Source organism: Eptesicus fuscus, chromosome 1 (assembly GCF_027574615.1).
Source record: "Eptesicus fuscus isolate TK198812 chromosome 1, DD_ASM_mEF_20220401, whole genome shotgun sequence".
NCBI lineage: Eukaryota > Metazoa > Chordata > Mammalia > Chiroptera > Vespertilionidae > Eptesicus > Eptesicus fuscus.
The window spans coordinates 109,616,388-109,631,311 of record NC_072473.1 but is presented as its reverse complement, the minus strand read 5'-3'; the positions used below and the strand labels follow the sequence as shown (position 1 = coordinate 109,631,311).

Here is a 14,924-nt window from a genome sequence, read left to right as displayed (position 1 = left end):
ATGGTTATATGGCTTTTATCTCTCGGTTTGTTTATGTGGTGTATCATATTTATTGATTTGTGGATATTGTACCATCCTTGCATCACTGGAATAAATCCCACTTGGTCATGGTATATGATCTTTCTAATGTAATGCTGGATTTGATTTGCTAGAATTTTGTTGAGGATTTTGGCGTCTATGTTCATGAGGGATATTGGCTTGTAATTCTCTTTATTTGTATTGTCTCTATCTGGTTTTGGGATTAGGGTAATGCTGGCTTCATAGAAAGAGCATGGAAGTGCTCTTTCCTCTTGATTTTTTTGAATAGTCTGAGGAAAATAGGTTTTATTTCTTCTTTGAATGTTTTATAAAACTCCCCTGTGAGGCCGTCTGGTCCAGGGCTTTAGTTTGTTGGTAGATTTTTGATTACTGCTTCAATTTCCTCCATAGTTATCAGCCTATTCAGATTTTTTTATTCCTCCTGGTTGAATTTTAGAAGGTCGTATTTTTTTAGGAATATGTCCATTTCTTCTAGGTTGACCAGTTTGTTGGAGTAGAGTTGCTCATAGTATTTTTTTTAAGATTCTTCGTATTTCTGTGGGATCTGTTTTTATTTCTCCTCTTTCATTTCTGATTTTGTTTATTTGGGTCTTCTCCCTTTGCTTCTTGTTGAGCCTGGCTACTGGTTCATCAATCTTGTTTATCCTTTCAAAGAACCAGCTCTTGGTTTCATTGATCTTTTGTATTTTTTCTTTTTGTCTCTATGTCATTTATTTCCACTCTGATCTTTATTATTTCCTTCCTTCTGCTCAATCTAGGCCTTTCTTGTTGCTCTCTGTCTAATTCTTCATGTTGCAGAGTTACACGGTTTATTTATTACCAGTTTTTCTTGTTTTTGTTTTGTTTTTTTTTTTGAAGTATTCCTATAATGCTAGAACTTCCTTCTCAGTACTGCTTTCATTGTGTCCTAAAGGTTTTGGATTTTTTTGTTTTCATTGTCGTTTGTTTCCAGGATGTGTTTTATTTATTCTTCAATCTCTTTGGCAACCCACTCATTGTTCAATAGTATGCTATTCAGCCTCCAAGTGTTTGAATTTTTGTGATTGTTTTTACTGTAATTGATTTCTAATTTTATGCCATTGTGATCTGAGAAGATGCTTGATATGAGTTCAATCCTCTTGGAGAGACTTTGCCTGTGTCCCAATATGTGTTCTATCTTTGAAAATGTCCCATGTGTGCTTGAGAAGAATGTACATTCTGTAGTTTTGGGGTGGAATGTTCTAATGATGTCAATTAACTCCATCTGATCTAGTGAGTCGTTTAGGATTGAAGTTTCTTTGCTAATTTTTTGTCCAGTGAATGTATCTAGTGATGTTACTGGGATATTAAGGTCTCCTACTATGATTGTGTTGCTGTCAATCTCACCCCTGATATCTTCCAGAAGGTTTTTTTTTTAATGTATTTGGCCGTTCCTGCATTGGGTGCATAAATGTTTACCAGAGTTATATCCTCTTCTTGTATCAATCCCTTTAGAATTATGAAGTGACCTTTATTGTCTCTTATTATGATCTTCATTTTGAGGTCTATTTTGTCAGATATAAGTATTGCTACCCCAGCTTTTTTTTTTTTTTCATTTCCGTTTGCCTGAGAGATATATTTCCATCCCTTCACTTTTAGTCTGTGTGAGTCCCTTGTTCTGAGGTGGATCTCCTGTAGACAGCATATATATGGGTCATGTTTTCTTATTCATTCACTCACTCAATGTCTTATGATTGGAGCATTTAATCCACTTACGTTTAATGTTATTATTGATAGGTACTTTTTGTAGCCATTTCTGTACTTTATGCCTGTGTTCCTTCTTCCCTTTCTATTTCTTCTTTTTACAGCATTCCCTTTAGCATTTCTTGCATTGCTGGCTTGTTAGTGATAAACTCCCTTAGCCTTTTTTTTTTTGTCTGCAAAGCTCCTGATTTCCCCTTCAATTTTGATTGATAGTCTTGCTGGATAGAGTATTCTTGGATTTAGTCCTTTGCTTTGCATCACTTTGTATACCTCCTTTCATTCCCTTCTAGCTTGATGTGTTTCTGTTGAGAAATCATTGGATAATCTGATGGGGGATCCTTTGTAGGTAACTCTCTGTCTCTCTCTTGCAGCCATTAAAATTCTCTCTTTGTTGTTAACATCTGCCATTGTAATTATGATGTGTCTTTGTGTGGGTCTTTTGGGATTCATCTTGCTTGGGACTCTCTGTACTTGTGTAACTTTTCCCCCCCCCCCCCATATCCGGGAAGTTTTCTGTCATTATTTCTTCAAATAGATTTTCTAATCCTTGTTGCTCTTCTTGTCCTTCTGGCAGCCCTATTATACGTATTTTACTTCATTTTGCATTGTCTCCATTTGCTGTTCAAATTGGGCTTGTTTCTGTACCTTATCTTCCAACTGACTAATTCGGTCCTCTGCTTCTTCTAGTCTACTGTTGAAACCTTCCATGGTGTTTTTGATTGTAGCTATATCACTTTTGATTTCTTCCTGATTTTTGCATAGGTTGTTGATTTTCTCATCCATCTGGTGTATGAACTGTATGACCATTACTCTAAATTATTTTTTTTGTCATGTTGCATGCTTCCTTTTCACTTATTTCCTTCCTTGCTGATTCCTCATTTTATTTCCTCTGGGAATTGTTTCGTTGTCACCCCATTCTAACTATCACCAAAAGGTTCAAATGTCGAGTTGCGGGGGCCTGGGCTGTGTGCAGTGGGAGCTTTGCACCCCCCGAGTGTCACTGAAGAGCTCCAATACCAAGATGTGTGGCTGATGTGAGTTGGTGGGAGCCACGCTCACCCAGGATCAGAGTCAAAGGTGCTTAGTGTGGCCTCTTGTGCACACCTAGAATCAGGAACCCCGCCTGTGCCGCGCTGAAACAGAGACCCTGCTGGTGTGTGCCAAAAATCAGAGTCCCCTAGTGCATCTCAGGAGTCAGAAAAACCCTGTGCCCACGATGAGAATCGAGTATCAAAGTTGGTGCGGCCCCGTGCTGTGAATCAGGGTCCCTGTGTGCACGTGGGCCAGGAATTAGAGACACTGGCTCATAGTGTGAATGCACTGGGAATCAGGGATCCCAGGCATGCGCAATGAGAAACAGAGTCAAGTCACTGGTGCTCAGTGCTGCCTCTTGTGCAGAGAATCAGGGTCCCCAGTCTGCTTGGGGGACTGGGTTGCACAGTCGCACTGTGTTGGCAAGAGGTCCACCCCTGCTCTTCAGAAAACAGCCTTCCATGTGTACATGCCCTGAATCAAGGTCAGGTGGCACTGCTTTCTTGTGTGGGCATGGGGTCTGGTCATGCGGTGTGCACTGTGGGAAACAAACTCCCTGTGTCCATGCACCCAGGCACAAATTCAGTGCAGCCTCCCTGAGTGTGCCCGGGGTTTGGTCATGGGAAACAAACTCCCTGAGTTTGTGCACCAAGGAAAAATTCAGAGCAGCCTCCCTGAGTGGGCACGGGGTCTGGTCATGGGAAACAAACTCCCCAAGTTGGTGTTCTCAGGCTCAAATTCAGTGCAGCCTCCCTGTGTGGGCCCAGGGTCTGGTAGTGGGAAACAAACGTCCCAATATTGCGCTCCCAGGCTCAAATTCAGTGCAGCCTCTCTGCGTGGGCATGGGGTCTGGTTATGAGAAACAAACTTCCCATGTCAGTACACCCAGGCTCAAATTCAGGTAGAGCCGCTGCTGCTGTGTGTGGGCAGGAGGCCTGTTTGAGCGAAGAGGGTCTGGCAGTTCCTATGCCACTGCCGTAGGGCTGGTGGGGAGGAGGATGGGCTCTGTGACTCACAGAAATCTATGGCCAGGCTGCCTGGGGTCTTGGTGTCCGAGGGTCTGCAGCTGTGGTCACTTTGTCTCTAGGACTTTGTCTCTAGTGGCTGTAGGGTCCTGGTTTGCATCTGAGACCACACTGTGTGGTTCTGAGGCTAGGATCCTAGTCTCAAGCAGTTCTGTTCTTCAAGATGGCATGGTCTCTGTGCTCGTGCTGGCCACCTCCGGAGAGTTTGCGGTGGCAGCGGGGTTTTGCCATCTAAGACTGCCCAGTTTGGCAGCCCCTTGGAAGACCTGCAGGGTCTATCTGTCCCTAGCTCTCACTCACACACACCATACACCTCCACACACTCCTCTATGGCTCCCTCACTCTTTCATACACTCTCCTTCCCTACCTTCCTGCCAGTCGCCATCTTGGGTCCCCACTTCTTATTATTACTCCTTTAATCAGTGGACAAATTATAATGTGAAATGTACAATGGCTATCCATATAATCCATATATAGGTACACGGCAATGACAATCAAAATGGTTTCAGAATAAAAACAATTTCATTTTAAAAAGAAGGTTGTGGCATTCAACAATTTGGTTGTCATGTAACAACAAGGTTGAAAATATATATTGAAAACTAAGAATTCATATTTGCTTCGGGTACAAGGTGTGGAATTCAATAATGTGCTAATAAATATAACAGTGATAGTCTCACCCATATACTATTTTTTAAAATATTGATTGTACATATGTCCCTCTTTTTCCCCCCATAGCTCCCCTCCACCCAGTTCCCTCCCCACCCCAGGCCCTCGCCACCCCACTGTCCGCATCCATAGGTACTGCATACATGAATATAAGATCTTTGTCTAAACTCTTCCGCTTTCCCCTGAGAATTGTCAGTCTGCTCTATTTCCATGCCCCTGATTCTTTTCCATTCACCAGTTTATTCTGTTGATCAGATTTTTTATTCATTTAATTTTTAGATTCACTTGTTGATAGATATGTATTTGTTGTCACTTTGTTGTTCATAATTTTTTATCTTTACCTTTTTCTTCTTCTTCCTCTTCTTAAAGAATACCCTTCAAGATTTCATATAATACTGGTTTGGTGGTGATGAACTCCTTTAGCTTTTTCTTGGCTGTGAAGCTCTTTATCTGACTTTCAAATCTAAATGATAGCTTTGCTGGGTAGAGTAATCTTGGTTGTAGGTTCTTGCTATTCATCACTTGGTATATTTCTTGCCACTCCCTTCTGGCCTGCATAGTTTATGTTGAGAAATCAGCTGACAATTGTATAGGTACTCCCTTGTAGGTAACTAATTGTTTTTCTCTTGTTGCTTTTAAGATTCTCTCTTTGTCTTTTGCCCTTCACATTTTAATTATGATGTATCTTGGTGTGATCCTCTTTGGATTCCCCTTGTTTGGGTTCCCTGCGCTTCCTGAACTTGTAAGTCTATTTCTTTCACCAGATAGGGGAAGTTTTCTGTCATTTCTTCAAATAGGTTTTCAATATCTTGCTCTCTTTCTTCTTCTGGCACACCAATAGTTCGGATGTTGGTATGCTTGAAGTTGTCCCAGAGGCTCCTTACACTATCTTCATATTTTTGGATTTTTTTTCTTTTTGCTCTTCTGGTTGGGTGTTTTCTTGCTTCCTCGTATTTCAAATCTTCGTCTTGATTCTTGGGATTCTCTAGTCTACTGCTGAATCTCTGTATATTATTCTTTATTTCCGTCAGTGTATGCCTAATTTCTGACTGGTTCTTTCCCATTTTTTTGGGGCATTCTCACTAAGATCCTTGAAGGTCTCACTAAGTTTCTCAGAGGTTTCTAGAAGATTCTTGAGTAACCTTATAACTGTGGTTTTGAACTCTATATCCAGTATTTTGCTTTCATGCATTTCTTTCATTTGTGACTTGTTTCTTTGTCACTGCATTTTGGCTGCTTCCTTGTGCTTGTTTCTATGTATTGGGTAGCTTCTAAGTCTCCTTGAGTTGAGAGAGTGGCCTTGTGTAGTAGGTGTCCTATAGGGCCCAGTGGCTCAGCCTCCCCAATCACCTGAGGTGGACAATCTTGGTGCACCCTTTTGTGCCTGTGTGCACAGTCTTGTTGTAGTTGAGTGTTGATTGCTGTTGGTATCACTGGGAAGAATTGACATCCAGGCCAATTGGCTGTGAGGACCAGCTGTGTCTACAATGGAAGAGCTGCTGTGCAGGAGATAACCTTATGGGGCAGGACTTGCTTCAGTGGGGCTTTGGAGCTCACTGAGTCTGCCCCTTGAGTGTGTCACTTATGGATGTGAAGAGTTGTAATCCTGTATGGTCTCACACCGACCATTGGGAACACTGGTTCTTGCATCTCCAAGGAGATGCAAAGTCAGCCACTGCCTGGGGCCACCCAGCAGGAGTTACAGAGAGATCTGCAGATTCCTCCTCTTTGTATCGGGTTTGGAAGTGCCCAGACGAGGCCCAGTTTTGAAGCAAGGCAGGCTGCTGCTGGTGCCAGCCCTTGGCCTTCTTTTGATAACTTTGGGGCTCCCTGACCCAGCTGCAGCTTGTTTGACAAGTTTTAGACTGAGAAAGGACAGGCATTCATATGCAAAAGCCACTGCACACACCTTGGGTGGGGTTGTAAATTGGGTAGGGCAGGGTCTCAGGGAATCTCCAGGGCAGAGAAAACAGCAATGGCTGCTAGTCAGCCCTGCACCAGGGAGGTCTCAGCACAGGAACAATGACTGCTGTGAGCACCTGCATCTGGAAGAAACCTGCCCTTGCGTTCCTGCCCCGATGCCAGACAGTCCAGTTTCTCCCCATATGTGTCTGGGTCCCCCAGAGTCTCTCCTGGCACTGGAGCACAGAGCAGGCAGGAGCTTATATCTCCCTCCAGATTAAAAAGTGGCACACCTGGGAGCCAGCCCATTCTGCACCTCCGTACCTCCTACCAGTCTCAATACGCTTTCTTCTTTACCTCTCTAGTTGTAGTACTTCCACTCAGCCAGTTCTCCCACAGTCCTGGATGATAGTTGTTCTGTCTTTTAGTTGTAATTTTGATGTGGTTGTGGGAGGCAGCAAGTACAGGTGTTTACCTATGCAGCCATCTTGGTTCTGATCACCCATATACTATTAAAGTCCTACTTGATACTTACTATGGGCCAAGATATTTAACCTAGTTCACAAATGTAGTTAAAGAGTCTAGATAGAGCTATTTACAGTCCAGTCGTATCATTAATACTACCTTGGAATTTGCAGTACAAATTCTCTCTCTCTCTCTCTCTCTCTCTCTCTCTCTCTCTCTCTCTTACCTTTTCATACACAATTTTGATTCACTTCTGTGGATTAAAATAACATTAAACATTATGGGACTTAAAAATAAGTTTATGCAAAACTCATTGTCCATTTGGCACTTAGAAAATTGTAATAGAAAGAGTACTGGACTGGGGCTTAGTGAGTACCTGCCATGTGCCTCAAACTTTGCCACGTACTTTGAACCTATTATTTTAATTAATCCCATAAAGCAACCCCATTTTATAGATGAGGAATCTGAGGTCCTAACTTTGCCATTAACTACTATTCACTTCCAAATAAGGAGATAGGGCTTGCTCCAAAGGGAGTATCATAAACAACTGAGGCACTTTTTAAATAACACATTCTCTGGCCTCTCCACAGACTTATGGTATCAAAATCCTCAGGGTGGACTCCAGGAATCTGTTTAACAAGTTCCCCAGGTGATTGTGATGGTGAGCCAAGTTTGCAACCTGGATGTTTTACAACACCCCAACATTTACTTGCATGCATTCGCTTGATAGAATTTAAAACTATCTAATAGAAAATGAAAGCATTAATAGGTCATACTTACAAATATGTAACAGTTCCATATTCACTTAGAAGAGCGAAATGCCCTTCATAATCTGGGGTACATGGTAGCCACCAAAAAAACTGGGTAAAATCTCTATATGGCAAATCTCATGGCATAGCTTATAGCTAGCTAAAAGGCTTGTCCCAACAGAGCTCAGGAAGAACATATTATCAACTTAATCTCAAGTAGGACTGATTGGTAAGGTTTTACATATTAACACAATAGAAAAGTCAGCATGTTACAGAAAAATCTCATTAATGCTTTAGTTTTAAAATCAGTTTTTGCTTTGGGACATTCTGTGGATTTGTTAACTTGAATAGAGTTCTGCAGTTTATTCAGCCTCACTTACCCTATCCCCCAATAAATGTTCCAGCCCTTCTCTGACCCATAGAGAATATGGGCTAGATCACACCTGTTCAATGATTTTCCCATTCCCACCATTTGGTATATATTACTTAGAGTTGGTGATCATAAAACATTAACAAGACAGAGTTTACATATGCTTTCTGGTCTAGTTCAGGCATCCCTGGGGGAAGGCAGACTTCACGCTCTCATAACCAGCTGGAAGCTGGGGGCAATCAGACCTTTAATGGCCAAAACAGAAAGGGACTGCTTCACAGAGCACCTCTTCACAACCAAAAACTTTCTTCCTAAATGATAATGAAATGAAATGTACTCCCTCTACGCATTTGCGCACACACACCTGTGCACCTAAAATATAGCAGGTTTGGCAACCTAAAATAGCTATCCAATTTAAGTTCACAATGCTTTTGTAAAATCATAATGGAGCTTTTAGAATGAAAGCCTGGGACAGTCTAATGGGAGACAGACGTACGGTGGAAAGAGCACTAGCTAGGTTGTAACAGCAGAAGACCTTAGATTCTACTTCTGGTTCTTCTATTAATCATATAATTTTGGGCAAGTCTCCATGGACTTTATTTCTTCATTTGTAAATCAGTGGAATTGAACTAGATAATCTCTCACAATGCTTCCAACATTCACATTATAGTGAAATGTTGATTATGGTAAAATTTATTCAGTTGCATGCCTGCCAGTCAACTATACTGACCTTTTCAAGACTTAAGAACTATGTCTTAAATAACTTTGAATACCCAGCACCTGGCAAAGTGCCATGAGCAAAACAGATGCTTAATAAAAGTTAATTAAATAAATCTTTATGCCTGGAGCCTGATCAAAATCATGTACTTAACTCCTTATCAGCTATCAATTTTGTTGATGTCAAGTGACTAATATCAGAGGCAAACTTAAGACACTCTTATACCCTGTCTTTCATATTGTCTCATTATTTTTCCTCTTATTGAAGACATTTCCACACCCCTGGCATCCTTACTTTGTGTCTGACACATAGTGTGCCCTCAATCAATATAAGGTTAATGAACATGTGAATGTGCTAACTTTTCATTTTTCTAGTTCTGTGAGATTTACTTTTGCATAAAGCCTTAGAATCTGGTCTTGAATTATAAAGCAGTCAAGTGAATAATTAGTCATCAAAGAACACTATAGTTAGATAGGACATTTCTGTTCATTTTACTATAAAATATTTTCCTTGCAAATATGTTTTAAATGGCTATCATTGTAAATGGGACAATTGGAGCAGCTCCATAAGTAGCATCATTTCTGTTCTCCCTCCTACTTTAATTCACCAAAGAAACCAATTACCCCTCTCATTTTCCAGAACTTAAAGACAAGGTTAAATGGCCCAATCTGCCCTACATATTCTGGGTAAACAATGGCTTAGAGTACATAACAGTTGCACTGCTTAGAAGCTAAGAGTTTAAGTCAACCAAGCCTATGTTTGAATCCCAGCTTCCTCCACCTTTACTTAACTAGCTTTGAGATCTTGGGCTAGGTATTTAACCACTCTAAGCTTCATATCCTCTTGTGTAAAATGGGGACACTATTAAGGCCTATCTCATGGAATACTGTGAAACAACATGCAAACTGGCCATCAGAGCAACTGAAATGTAGTAGGAGGTCAACAATGGTAGGGTATTAGACGATTCAGTCACCAGCTTTCACAAAGCTGGTAGCATTCAGGAATCATTCACCACCACCTTAGTGGGATCTGGCTAGTAGCTCCTGGCTATATATTCTGCTCTATACTGTAAAGTGGTGCCTCGTGTGGTTCTGAATGTATGCACTCTAGCTTAGCAGGTGTAATGTAACTAACAATGTGGAACTGAAACAAAGCAAATTGCTGCTTCACTTACAGAACTATCCCATCACAAATCCCATAACAAACCCCATCAGGCTGTCATATAATCAAGACTGTAAAACAACAACAACAACTTTGAAAACATGTTTGGCTCACTTATGTTCTTATGTAGGTTTAATTAGTGGGTTCTAGCTAGGTTTCCCGAGCTTAAAGTCATTACTTAAAATGGTAATGTCATATGTATGCTTAAGAACATGAGAGTGAAATCAGAATTAAAAAATCAGTGATAACCTAATTAAACAGAGATCTAATCAATTTCTGAATTATGGATTTTCCACTAACTATAGCTGGGTACCCTTGGGCAAGTTACAGTTTTATTGAGCTTTAGTTTCTTAATTTATAAAATGAAGATAATAGCTCCTACCTCAAAGGACTGTCATGAAGATTATGATAACTGACAACAATGGTATTAATAGCTAATATTTACTGAAGACTTACCATGTACCAGGCACATGCTAAGTGCTTTAATATGTTATTCCTTGTGAAAAAGATATTATTTTTATCCCTATTTTATAAATCAGAAATATGAGGCTCATAAAGACAAAATGATTCACCCAAGTTCTCACAGCAAAATTCAAAGCCAGGCATTATGACACCATAACCTGTGGTCTCAATGTGCTGCCTAACTATGTGAGGCCATTCAGTCTCTCATCGCTTCCAAACTCTGATCTTTTTCTCACTTATCTCTAACAGCACCTGCTACTAGCAAGGCTGCCCCCTCCCAATAGGACCCAGTTCCTCTGAAAACTGTAGACTGGTACTCACGGTGGTGGTCAGCTTCCCTCCGTTCTTCTGGACATATTGGATGGAATCATGGATTGTCGAAAAGAGTCCAAGCAGTACATTTTCCATGTCATAAATTCTGTACATGCCATTCACCAGTTCTTCAAGAGACAGAATGTATTCTCTCCAGTACTTGTCAATCTCCACCACACCTGCCATACAGCCTTGCATAACCACATTGCAGTAGCCACCACAAGGCTTAACCATCATCAGTCCTTGACAGTAAGAGCAATACCACATTCTGGTGAGCATTCGGCCACAGTCCTTACTAAACTTCAGGTGATCAGTTGTGTTGATCACTTCGATTCCGAGATTCAGGGCCTGGAGGAAGATCCTAGTAACTTGCAGTGACTTGGAAACTTGGGTCATAATAAGCTTGGGGAAATTCCCAAATACTTTTAGGTCACGCCTTGCACTACGGAGGCACTCATTGATGTCTAAGGCTGACTCAGGCAGGCCTGGGTTCATCAACTGGGTATAGATAACTGGAAACAGGCTATCAAATAGTTCATTGACCATGTCATCCACGTTGATGTCAGAACCCAGGATGTAGAGAGACACATCAGTAAAAAATTCACCTACAAACTCAAAAGCTTGTGGGGTCAGGCTTGCATAGTTGTTTTTGAACATGGCATTGGTGTAGTTCTTGGCATGGCGAACAACAATTTCAAAGGCCTCTGTAAAATAAGAAATAGAGAAATGTCCACAAATTAAAGCATGGAAGTCCAGGGTGTAATTGAATTAGAAATTTCTCTATTGCTGTGCTGAGTAAGGTCCCATTTGCCTTAAATAATTGACTCATATTGTCTCAACTTCTACAGTTGCCTGCTCCTATAAATCAATTTTCCTTTCTGACTATAAAGTCTAAACCCTAATGTGTACATAAATTCTTAAACACACTAATTATATTCAAATGACAAAAGGTAGGATTCAGTTAACATTTTGGCCTCTCATGAAAATACTGATTAAAAATAAGCTAAATGAGAATTTATTTTTCTTTATCTCATTGATTTATTTAGTTTAAAATGTCTTGTATTTCAAGCCATTTCATTTTTGGACAGAGATAAATATTTGACAAAAACCCATATATTATATAAACTCACATAATAATTTAGGCCTGTTCAGTCCTGGAGGAGAGGCAAATTATTAGCCAAGAATAAAAACTATCCCAAATTTAATCATTTTTGGTAGACTTTTCTCTAGTAACTTTAAAGAGAGCTATCTGATAGATTGCCAAATCTGGAAATGGAACATATCCCTTAAATAGGTATCTGGATGAAAAAAAAAGCAATCCATGCATTTATCTATATATTTGAAATTGAAAACAACACCTCTGGTATTTGAAAGGTGAACATCTAGAATTATAATTGCTAAGCTTCTTTGGTAAGTTCGGCTTCCACGTAGCTCAGAAGCTTTATCTATTCTTCAAAAGCTACAAATTCAGGATTACATCTGCTGCCCTTGGCATGAGACCCAATTAGTGTCATTGGTTTGAGAGAGAAAGTAGTCATGTTACCATCTCATTTTCTTCAAACTGAAACACTCCAGACATAAATTATTCCAAATATTCAGAGTTCTACATTTGTATGAGGGAAGAGAAAATAACTAAAATAATAGGTTTTTCAAGAAATAAGACAGTTTGAAAACAAACAACATAACCAAGTTTCCTGAGACATTTAAAATTAACTTAATACTTTCTTTCATTTCCTTCCAAAGTACAAAGGTCCATGACAGATGTACTCCAAATGATGCCAATTCATGAGGCTTGAAAAATCAAATTATTACCACTTTTAGACTACTAGAGAGACTATATACTCCAACAGCTCCTTGGGATCAGTTAGTCCAGCATCTCAGTCATCTATGGCAGAAGTGATATCTAGGTTGTGCCACCACCATCTGCCCCAGATCACTCACAAGGTAGAATGTGCTTGCTAGATTATTCCCTTAAGCTTATGATTTGCCCTGCAATGTTGAGCAGATGCCAATGCAATTCCACTAGCTTCCAAGCCCACTTGAGAAAGTTAATCTTCATTTCCATCAATTGCTATATGTTCATATGTTTGTTTTGCTTTGTTTAGAATGTCACACAATTCCTGGAAAGTTTATCTATCTTATAACAATCTCTTCCTAACCCCATATGCTACTTTTCTCTCAAACATTGAATCTAAAGGTTTAATGAGGCCAAGAGATCATCTAGCCTCAAACAAAGGATCTGCCAATGAATTATTTAAAATCATCAGAAACATGGAGATTTAAAACTACTCATTCATTTTTAAAATAATTTTTTATCTATTGATTTTGAGAGAGAGAGAGAGAGAGAGAGAGAGAGAGAGAGAGCAGGGGGAGAAAGAGAGAAGTGGATTTGTTGTTCCACTTGTTTATGCATTCATTGGTTGATTCTTAAGGTGCCCTCATCAGGGATCAAACCCGCAACCTTGGCATATCAGGATGATGCTCTAACCAACTGAGCTACCTGGACAGGGCATACTCATTCATTTAAATTTTAACTAGCAATCATTTATTTTATATATCAAGCTCTGTGAAAGGTATTAGGCATATATAAATGCTAGGTAGATGGAGATAAATGATACACCATCCTTGTATTAAAATGCTCACAAGCTATATGGTTTAGCATTTACAAAGCATTTCTAAGTATATTATAATATCTACTTTTTGCAACAACTTTATGATTTGGTATTGCAATCCTCATTTTATAGAGGATGAGATTGAAACTCAGCAGAGTTTAAGCCCTGTCTCAGAGTCACACAACTGCAAAGTACAAGTAGTCAACTCAGACTAGTTTCTCTCAGTAATAGTTACACTCCAGCTGCCCTTGGCCATATAGCCAACATACATAATTTCAAAAAACCTTTGTAGAAAGTTAAGTTCTTTTTTAAGCTCATTATTTTTCCATTGGCTTATTTTTTTAATTCTTTATTGATTAAGGTATTACATATGTCTCCTCACCCCCCTAGTGTCTGTGTCCATTGGTTGTGCGTATATGCATACATACAAGTCCTTTGGTTGATCTCTAACCCCTCCCCCCACCCTCCCCTGCCTTCCCTCTGAGGTTTGATGGTCTGTTCGATGCTTCTCTGTCTCTGGATCTATGAACAAAAATAGAATCATAGGCTTCTTCTCTATGAATGGAAATGTATTAGGATAAATTGCAGCCCAAAGACCAACAAAGCAGAGTCATACTTACAGCTTTGCCTTGGGAAAGCCTGAGGTAAGAGATCTGTAGATCTCAATCATCTAAGTTACCCTAAAATGAATTCACTACAAGGCACATTTCATCTCTAGCACAGGGCATTGTTTCTCTAGTGTGCAAAACATATGACAGTGAAATTCCATAGACTATACTGCTATAACCTTTTTTTTTTTAAGTTTCTGTTACTAACACTGTTGGATCAATAGAAAAAAAAATTACAAAAGATCATGAACTCTTCTGCAGAAAGAATTGACAACAGCACATACTGCTGTGGGAAAGGGGGCTAGGGTTTCATATCTAACCTGAAGCTCACATGTCTCCCTGCTCCAACTTTCACAGCTCAGAATCCATTTAGCACATCTCTAGGTGTTGCCCATATCTCTTACTTCTATATCACTGGGCAACAGACGAAACCATAACCACTCAAGCAAAGACTCCTTGGGGACTTATAGGAGCCAACACTAGATGAAAAAGGATGCTCAGTTTGAGGTTGGCAACTTGAGGTTTAATGGAATGAAGCCAAGGGCTAGAATTACTGCAAGGAAGTTCAGCTCATTGATTTTTTGGTCAGATAATATTTATAATCTTCGGGTAGGGGAGGTTTTCCTCTGTCTTTTTCCTGGGCAGTGGTCAAGAGCTATGTCCAGGAAAATTTGGAACAATGTAAAATCAGAGATACTATGAAAACTTAGCCACTAAAAATAAAATATTCTAATTTTTGTTTTATAATATAAATATAAACGATACAGAAAATAGATCTAATAAACCGAATTAATATATATCCAAATATAGCAAGGTTTCTATATTTGCAGATGTCCTCATTACCATCCTGGTCACCACTGTTTGGACATACTTTAGTATTGTTAACATCCTCCATAAATTATGGTACTCAAAAACGAAGACAATTCTCCAGATGTAGTTTGATATGTGAAGTGTGCAATCAGGCTAGTTACTCCCTCTAAATCAGTGGTTCTCAACCTTTTTAATGCCATGACCCTTTAATACAGTTCCTCATGTTGTGGTGACCCCCAACCATAAAATTATTTTCGTTGCTACTTCATAA

The 14,924-nt window shown here is 39.8% G+C and overlaps 1 protein-coding gene across 1 annotated transcript in view; it reads right to left on the bottom strand.

Moving 5' to 3' along the window:
• GPC3 (glypican 3) overlaps window positions 1-14,924 on the bottom strand; it is a 518,803-nt gene that overhangs the window by 246,467 nt on the left and 257,412 nt on the right. Inside the window, exon 3 of the mRNA XM_008156949.3 lies at window positions 10,633-11,327. Coding sequence (XP_008155171.1) covers window positions 10,633-11,327 — 695 coding nt within the window. The remainder of the gene's footprint in view (window positions 1-10,632; window positions 11,328-14,924) is intronic.